Source organism: Etheostoma spectabile, chromosome 22 (assembly GCF_008692095.1).
Source record: "Etheostoma spectabile isolate EspeVRDwgs_2016 chromosome 22, UIUC_Espe_1.0, whole genome shotgun sequence".
NCBI classification, from domain to species: Eukaryota; Metazoa; Chordata; class Actinopteri; order Perciformes; family Percidae; genus Etheostoma; species Etheostoma spectabile.
The window spans coordinates 14,836,351-14,846,362 of record NC_045754.1 but is presented as its reverse complement, the minus strand read 5'-3'; the positions used below and the strand labels follow the sequence as shown (position 1 = coordinate 14,846,362).

The 10,012-nt window shown below is 43.5% G+C and overlaps 1 protein-coding gene across 1 annotated transcript; it reads left to right on the top strand.

The window, feature by feature from the left end:
• The first annotated feature begins 636 nt into the window (after positions 1-636).
• arxa (aristaless related homeobox a) lies at positions 637-6,718 on the top strand. Its single transcript, XM_032503966.1, has 5 exons — positions 637-1,276; positions 1,619-2,156; positions 3,559-3,604; positions 5,191-5,522; positions 6,252-6,718. Exons 1-5 carry the CDS (start codon positions 1,069-1,071, stop codon positions 6,517-6,519), a joined length of 1,392 nt encoding a protein of 463 aa, XP_032359857.1. The 5' UTR covers positions 637-1,068; the 3' UTR covers positions 6,520-6,718.
• The last annotated feature ends 3,294 nt before the right edge of the window (positions 6,719-10,012 follow it).

Below are 10,012 nucleotides of genomic sequence, written 5' to 3'. Positions count from 1 at the left end.
ATTTGAACCCTTATGATGGTAATTGTTAAAAGGAGTTACTTTAACTTTAAAGACTTGATAGCAACAGTAATGGATGTTAACACTGTGTTGATGTATTCATTTAATACTGTAATCCTGTTGTAGACCTTCATGTGTTCAGGACTAGGTGTGCAACACAGATGTGAGCCAGCTAAATATAATTCCGCTACCATTGCTATTATTATTTACACATACGTATTATTGTTGCATGTTAAAATGACAGAAAACTGTGATCTTGTGTTATCGTGTCTGCTTATTCTTGACCAACAGTCACTGGGCTGATTATTGTGTTTGCTAGGCCTACATTGTTGCACATGATTCATGTTATAAAACACACATGTGCAGTTGCAACATTGTTGTCATTATCAAATAATCGAATTCAAGTGAATATGATTTTTTTTAGACCCCCTCACACAAACGCTAATTATAAACATTGCAAAGGTTAGAAAATTAAAGTCAAACCAACAAGCTTTTGTAACTTTATCTGCTGAGTTCGTTCCACGGAGGAAGAGCACTCCATGGCGGATGTTGTGGCCTTTCCTCAAATTAACTTAAATCGTAAAATATATAAGGCAGCTCCGCGCTCTCTCTCTCCCATATACACACATACGAGCCAATCAGGCGCGCAATAGCAGCCTACACGTAGCTAAGAGAGCGAGCGCGCGGAGCGGAGAAGCGCCTGGCAGACCGGAGCCTCAGCGCGAGGCAGCCAAACCGCTGTTTGTCATTAGCTGAGAGCGTGACAGAGGTGTGACAGAGGAGTGACAGAGAAGAGAGAAAAGAGAGAAAAGAGAGAAAAGAGAGAAAAGAGAGAAGAGAGAGAGCGAGAGAGAGCGAGAGAGAGAGAGAGAGAGAGAGAGAGAGGAGTGTACGGTCCCGGTTTTAACACACACTCCGGCCTGAGGAGAGAAGAAGAAGAGACCACCGGACCCCGGGAGAGAGAGAGAGAGAGAGAGAGAGAGAGAGAGAGAGAGTGAGTGAGAGAGTGAGTGAGAGAGAGAGAGAGAGAGAGAGAGAGGGTGGGAGACTGACAGGCGTAACAGAAAGTAGATGAACCGAAGCGTCGACATGAGCGGTCAGTTTGAGGAAGATATCCACGACCGGGGCGAGAGGAAGAGCAGTAAATCCCCGACGCTGCTCTCCTCTTACTGCATAGACAGCATTCTGGGCCGCAGGAGTCCCTGTAAGGTCAGACTGATAGGGGCGCAAAGTTTGACGGGTCTGCCCGGCAGAGGAGAGCTCGACAAGACGGCTGACAGTAAGTTTTCTTTGGGCTGAAATTAAAACGATAGCTAGTAGGCTAGCCTAGACATAGTTTTTCCTAAGGGATAAACATGTAACAAATTAGCTAGTTTTATGATCAAAGTATGTAGCCTAGGCTAGTTAAGGCGTCAAGTAGAGTTGTTTTTTTCTTAAACCAGCAAGTCAACACGTTTACAGCGAATAATTTAGTTTTCGTTAAGTTGGCTAGCCTAATTAGCCTAATGTTTCTCACTATACAGCTGTTGTAAAGTCAGAAAGATGTCTAAATAAGTATTAAACTTTACCTGTTCACTGCCATTTTGTTATTTTGACATTATTTGACGCGCTTCCATCTCAGGGCCAACGAAAGACCCCCTTTCTCTCAGCTCTGACATGCACCTGCCACCCAAGCTCCGCCGGCTGTACGGAGCCGGGGGGAAGTACCTCCACGACCACGCAGAGACGCTGGACAGGGACAGCCTCAAAATCAGCCAGGCGCCTCCGGTGAGCATCAGTCGCAGCAAGTCCTACCGGGAGAACGCGTCGCTAAGCCGGGGAGAAGGCGACCAGAGCCCCGGGGAGGGCTCGGAGGACGGCAGCCTGGGACTGGTGGAGCTCGACCCGTTGAAATTCGAGGAGGACGCAGGGAAGGAGGAGGAGAGCTGCGGGGACGTTGCCGCTCTGTCCCCGAAGGACGAGGAGAGAGAGAGCTTGAACGCCGGGGATGGGGACGTGAGGGACGGGGAGGACAGCGTGTGTCTGTCGGCGGGCAGCGACTCGGAGGAAGGGATGCTGAAACGGAAGCAGAGAAGATACAGGACTACGTTCACCAGTTACCAGCTGGAGGAGCTGGAGAGGGCTTTCCAGAAGACACACTACCCAGACGTCTTCACCAGGTCAGAAGAAATTAAACTGCATTTAGTTATGTTTTTTAAACGTGAAAAAAGCTGCATAGCCTAATTAAAAATATTATACCACCAAAATATTTTTATTTTACTATTACAATTTTACAAAATCTGCATTATAGACCTGTCAATCTGTTTATAGATTTAAAACGATAAAACTAGGCCTAAGAATGTTCATACATAGCCTAAACGCCCATAATTACACCAGTAACTGAATGTGTCGTAAAAGAAATAATATTATTATTATCATCATCGTAAGCCGATAACTACTACGTTTCAAATACATTTTAAGCAACGCATAAAGACACAACGCATTTAACGTGTAGCCTATTCATAACAATTATATAGATGTAGTTAATTATGAGGCTAACAGCAATTCATTTTAAATAGCGAGGCATTCCATTTACATTTCCCAAAAACATCCCCAGTAATTCGACACGTCTTTAACTAAAAATGTAATTTAATTTAAATGGACACTGTGCAGAGATAACACCTCATAAAATGCCCAACACCAAACCCGTGCCCCGCATGAGTGAACACCATGGGGACGCTTTGTCACCTGTATCCGCTCCTCCTCATCCAAGTGGCAGCGGTGTTATTCTCTAGAGGAATAATTAACCGGTGATGTTCGAGTTACCTGCTGGACATGATGCTGAATACAGTCTGCAACAACGACAACAAAAACTCAGGGCCTAACCTCAAGCCCAAAGGCACGTGCAGCCTACACACACAATAACACGGTGTGAACTACAGAACTTCATGAATTTTCTCAAGGGTTTAAACTGGTAGACATGTTTCAGAAAATCACATTATTAAGATTTTTATAGCGCTTAAAAACAAAACCAACTCTTTAGGCCTAAATACAATTTCAGACCTATTTCCTACTCAGTTAGATTTTGACAGGCTAATTAATAGGCTACACCCGCATTTTATGCTTGAAAGTGAAAGCTTACGTTTTCGATTTTTTCTTACTATTATTATTCATATTTTCCAATCGATTTACTTTAAGGCGACATGTAGGTCTAATTTACACTGCAAGCCCATCTTGCAGCTGAACGGAGCGTCAATTGCTTTGTGGCAGGCTAGTTTAGATGTCATTATTTCAACCATTATGTTGTTACAGTGACAGGCCTGTGCTATGGAAAATCTAACAATCACTAGACCTATTTCTACCCATCCGTGACAGGGAAAATAGAATATGGCTATGGCGTCTTTCTCAGTCCATGCCAGGGAGGGGAACAAAAAATCAAGCCTATTATCGGTCGTCTATTGTTGACAGTGGATAACAGGAGGGAACAAAACAGCAATTCTACGTTTCTTCCAAACGGTGGCCTGTAACCTTGAATCTTTTCTTTCTGTCTCTCTGCCTCTTCCTCTTTTATTTTATTTTCAGAGAAGAGCTGGCAATGCGTCTGGATCTTACCGAGGCCCGTGTTCAAGTAAGTGGCTCTGTTTATCTTTATCTGAAAAGAGAAGCCTGGGACTTGTAAATCAAATAGGAGGGGAAAAGCTGTATCCTCTAATGTTTTATGTCCTCTATAAAATGTCCCTGGTACACAGTGCTGGATAATAACAGGTGATATGCGTCACTGATTGAGGATCAGCGATTACGGGCCAATTTGAGACAGTAATTTATTACTGTAAAAATGTGTTAAATGGCCCCAGTCGCTGCGCTGGGAAGGTCTTTCCTGTTATTGAATGTTATTACACGCGAATGAAGGACGTTTTAGTGGCAATTAAGCCGACGCTGGAGATTCATAAAAAGCTCACTTAGTGCCGGAGCAAACACTGTCTATATTCCTGGGACAAGATGGTGTTTGAATTCCCATCAGAGGGGGCAGAGAGGGGGCGAGGCCGAGATGTGTTTGTGAGTAAAAAGATGTGTGGAGGAATAAGACAGAGAGAGAGGAGATGGAGAGAAAGAGGGGAGGGATAATGCTATTTGATTTCCCATTATGTGATTGCAATAGACCTGCATTGATCCGATGCTTTGCACTTGGGAGCGAATGAGAGACCATTAAAGGTGTTTGCTCCCGCTCCCCTCTCGGCCCCCCTCTCATCACACTCCCTCCCTCCCTCCCTCTCTCTTACTCGCCTTGCACTGAAAGCGTGGCTTGCATGTCGAAAGCCCGGGCTCATAACCAGAGAGACAGTTCAAACACGGTGGAAGCCCCGGGAGGTTATGGCCGACGGTAAAACAACAGATGTCTCTTTAGGGGCCGTAGGTGAACAAATCACTTAACGGGCGCCATCAGGAGGTGATAAAAACTCATAAATTCCCGAGGGGCTGTGTAATGCTAAACAGCCCTCTGGGAATAATGTGTGTGTGCGCAGTCCCTGTCGCTCAAGCCAGCTCGTACAATCACTTTCCTCGTGTTGACATTTTGCTCATTGTGAGCGCCCCGTGCTTCTGCAGTGCAAACTGGGCAACAGTGGATGCGTGGGAAAGTTAAATACTCTCTTGGAATGGAAGTCACTTGTTCTCCACCTCTTAAGAATTTAATTTAAAGCGCATTAATTGTTATTGGAGCCAGTTCAGCGGTAATTTTCTGGATCTTTTGTTAACACCGCTCTTAATTATCGCTCCCCCACCCTGAAGCCCGTCTACAGGGACATGGGGTTTAATTAGACAGAAAGTAGATTTAAGGGACCGTGAGCTGCAGGGTTTACCTCTCATGTAATTACCGTTGACTTTCCGCCTATTGGCCATAACCTGAACTAGACAACTGTTAGACTCCACTGACACAACATACATAAGTCTCGTGTTAATTATAATGAAACATTGCTGTGATGTAGCAGGACAGGGAGTTATAGGCCTAGTCTTCATTATTTATAGCATGAGAGGCCTGCATTACCTAATATGTGTAATTTTTTTTTTTTAAACATTCAGTCTCTTCCCCTGAACCTGTATATATCTTTCTAGAATCAAGATGCTGCCTTTGCCATCTTCCTTCTAACTTACAGAAAATTAAATAAGATATATGCTCATATTAACCTCTATGTCATCCCTTCTGTCTGCCCTCAGGTGTGGTTTCAGAACCGCAGGGCCAAGTGGAGGAAGCGCGAGAAGGCCGGGGTGCAGGCCCACCCATCAGGCCTGCCGTTCCCTGGCCCCTTGGCAGCGGGCCACCCTCTCAGTCACTACCTTGATGGAGGGCACTTCCCTCCTCACCACCATCCTGCCCTTGAGTCCGCCTGGACAGCTGCTGCAGCTGCAGCCGCTGCCTTCCCGGGCCTGGCCCCACCACCCCACAACGGCGCTGCTCCACCATTGGCCACCCCACTCGGCCTGGGCACTTTCCTGGGCACGGCTGCCATGTTTCGCCACCCCGCCTTCATTGGACCCACTTTTGGCAGGTAAGCTTCACCCATGCACAGAGCTCCCTTGGACCTGTTATCTGTTCTTTACACTTATTTACACCAGAACCCACCAATCTCTGTACCTGTTCTTCGTGTTTATCCTTATATTGTATAACAAATAACTGCTTTTCGAAGTCAAGCACATTTACAAAAAATGCACAGCAGCAACCAAGCTTATATTAAACTCCAAACACATGCAACTCTAAAGACAGAGTAAACCTCAGTCACACTGCATCACTGTGTGTCTGATTCTAAACATGTTATACTGTTAACCATTCACAGTGTGTAATCCCTCTGTCAGATGCCTTAACAAATTAACCAAACGTGTGATCCTGCTAGACAAGCTGTGAGGAGGTGTGACACACTGCACACCCCATATGCCACAATTAGCTTCTCATTTGCTTTCGTCCTCTCTATTAAAGCCTTTCAGACATAGTTCCTAGTAAATTACTGGGAAAACTTTATAGGCACCACTCGTGACTTTCACTACTCTAGCCAATCTGTAGAAAGTAAGAGGAAATAAAATACATCTGAGGGGCGTAAATAACTAACATCTACTGCTAGCATACAGATAGCATTTTATGGCGACACTGCTCTCAAATGTAGGGACATGCAGAGAGTTTTTGCTTAAAAAGACTTCTGTTATTTTGCAATGACTAATTTAAACTTAAACATTGTTCAGCATCTATAAATGTTATAGATTGTGAAATGTCTGTCTTCTTACAGACTCTTCTCCAGTATGGGTCCCCTGTCCAGTGCTTCCACCGCCGCAGCTCTCCTCCGTCAGCCGGCCCCTCCTGTAGAGAACCCCTCCCACGCGGGCCCCATCCTCCCTGACCCTTCCTCCTCTTCCTCCGCCCCTTCTTCCGCAGCCGCAGCAGACCGCAGGGCCTCCAGTATCGCCGCGCTGCGCCTCAAGGCCAAGGAACACTCGGCTCAGCTGACCCAGCTTAACATCCTGCCCAACGGAGCCGCAGGGAAGGAGGTGTGCTGAACACTCAACACCAGCTCTAGACCTCCCTGTCCCGGGCTCACTTCCCATTCCATGAGGCCCCTGTCCCCCTCCAAAAACCCACTCGTACCTCTGGAGGCTGATGTCCTGATGTCCCCTTGTTCAACCATCGCTGTTACCTCATGTTTCCCCAACAAAACAGCACGACCAAATTCAAAAGAGCACTGGCTAAAAAAAAAAAGAGTGTTTGTGTGTGTGTGTGCGTGTGTTTGGTAATTACAGCTATTGTAACATTGTTTTACACTCCATACAAACACCTTTCAGAATGACAGTCCAGTAACTTCGCTATTATCCAAGTTTTTAACTATAATGCAATATTTTACGACACAGCATGTATATAGCTTTTTAAGACATTGTGTTATGTGCAAACATAACAAAATACACAGTGCCACTGGATGAATGTAAATAACTTCTATTATTATTAATATAAGCACTGTACTTAAGTACAAGTTTGAGGTAGCTGTACTTTAGTATTTCCATTTGAATACTTTATACATTTTAGATGAAAAGATTGTACTTTACTCTACACTACAGTTAGGATTTACATATGAAACAAAAATAAGCAATATATTGGACTACCCAACAGCGTGTAAAAAAAAGTTAAAAATAGATTTATTTGACTAACTTCAACTGTGACATGCTACTTAAACATTAAATCATTAGTTATAATAATTCAGTAATTAATATATAGTAGTATCACCCACAGGGGCCATTTTTCTGCATTGAGTACTTTTACTTTTGATACTTTAAGTACTTCTTGCTCATAATTTTTCTGTAATTTTACTTAAGTAACAGGACTTTTACTTGTAACAGAATATGGTTTGGCTACTTCTACTTAAGTATAGGATCTGTCAACACACACACACACACACACACACACACACACACACACACACACACCCACAAAACACACACACACACACACACACCACACACACACACACACACACACACACACACACACACACACACACACACACACACACACACACACACACACGCTGAAGAACCACAGGGAACCAGGCTTTAAAAGGGTTCTTTGTGCTACTTCAAATGTGGACAACTCAAGTGCTCGACATGCTTAATCTGTATGCTTGATGTGGGCTGAGCCAGTCTGCGTCTGTAATAAAAGATAGTTTGGGAGGTCCCCCCCCCCCCCAAACCAAAGGAAAACTGTCCATAACCTTCCATAGCCTTCTCTACAAGCCTGCTCCTCTCCACTGCTCGCCTGTCCACCAGTCGTACTCAGCAACACCACTGTGTGTGGGTGTGGTGTGTACATATACATATATATATAATATATATATATTATATATATTATATATTTTGTTTATTTTATTTATTAAATCCCCTAATCAAAGCGGATTTAGTTGAGGTTGTCTCCAGCCCCATGATTTCCGTAAATTCGCTGCAATTTGAGCTTTCCTCCTCCCGGTCTTTGATTGTCACAGCAGTGGCATTGTTACTAAGTCTGACTCCAGGACACGCGAGCAAAGTTGAGATCCGAGATGTGTCTTTAATGACACGACTGTGTGAAAGAAAACTGTACATATTGTGTAAAAAAGGAAAAAAAGTGGTACCACAAAAAAGGATGAATTTCAAAACAAGGTCGTGTATATTTCAGGAGACCGTGTTTTGATAATTTGCACTCGGTGTAGTGTTAAATGAATGTCGCCCTGTGTGGAATTTCACCTGTGTTTATGAATTATTAGGATTTTTTAGATTATTATTTATGTCAAAAAAATTTCCAGAGGAAATTAGTTTTATTTCTTATTAAGTGATTGTACGTTTCCTGGTTTAATAATGCTAATTTGAATAAATTACACTGGTAAATGAGTTATCTTTTATTATTTCAAATTCCTTTAGGACTGACATTGGCCTAAACCAGGAAAAAATAAACAATGTGAAATAGAATATTATAGAACTATTAATAAAAGGTGTTATGAAGAAATACGTGTGTTTTCTGTCTTACATTTAAGAATAATTTAGCAAGATACACATTTTTCAGCAATTTACGTTACTGTCATTTTAACATAATTGACTAAGTAGTGTACTGGAATGTAAAATAAATACATCCGACTTCGTGACAGGTTGTCTGGTTCCTGCTGAGAAGGATGAACCCATTTGTCGAAGAGGAACGGGTCTGCAGAGAGCAGAGGTTGGAGGAGGATGCGCACGGCTCCACCTGAACAAGAGAAACGGATTAGGTGTATAATCCAGAGCGCTGCGTGCGTCTATCCTCTTCAGAGGAGTTGACAAAATACTGACCATATATTCATGAGCCTAATCCCCAACATGTGAAACGTGCGACAAAGGCGAGGGGTTTTCAATTAGATCGCCCACTTTATCGGAGGGAGGGGAGGGGGGCGTCACAAAACTTCCTTTAAACCCCTTTAAAGGCGCTAAATTGGTCTTAACATCTGTAATGCCATGTCGATGGAAGCGAGTCGCCTTTGTCATTAATGAAGTAACAAACCACTTCATCAGACGGCTTTCACACACACACACACCTCGTCGAGCTAATTCCCACAAATCCCCCCCACCCCCCCTTGGATCTCACTACTAATGCAGGACTATTACAGCAATCAATGGTTATTCTCCTCCGTTTGACCCATCTTTGGTGCCCGACCAAATCGCGTGAAATTACCCTGCGGATTAATGTAGTCCCTCTTTTTATTGTCGGCATCTGTGAAAACCCTCTTCTTATTCCTTCAGTGGTTTAACAGGTCTGCAGGTCCTATACCTGTTAATCACTTAATTTAGTCCAAACAAGCAGGAATTAGATCCTATAAGGGACTGATGGAGGGATATTTCTGCACATTCATTTATCCGCACACACACACACACACACACACAAAGTCACACAGCTGCTCGTTGGAGCATAATGCAAAAAGAAGCTGAGGGGAAAAAGAAAAGATAAAAAACAATTTTCTCCTACATGTGCGTCCAAACCATCCACGATGTGTGATCTTAAATTCCTTATTCCTTTGCTCGAGCCCAGTGGAGCGTGTGTTTTTTCCTTTATGGCCATGTAGGGTTTTGATGAGATTGTCTGGGGGAGTTTTAATCTTATTGTGAATATAACTAATGAATAGCAAACCAATTTGTCCCTAATATCTGGGGAATGCCTGGAGGCGGATGACCTGCTGGGAGCAAGGCTTAAACTTTCTTTTCTTTCTTTTGCAGCGCAAAAAGGCGAGAAAATTGAAATGCTGTCGCAGGGCAATCGCTCTGGATTTATAAAGTCACACTTGTTGGATGTGTGCTCTTTCATTCAAGACAGGCCTGCACTTGGGATTAGACCACGAGGCTTCCTGTTGCATGAATGATCATGATAATGAATGTTATATATATATATATACACACACAATCCAATCATTCAGTGTTTTCTTGCAAATTGCCTGCAAAAAAGAAGAAAAAACATGATGTGGTGGATTGTGTCAACGCACTGAGCTATAATGCTTCTCCCGACTCT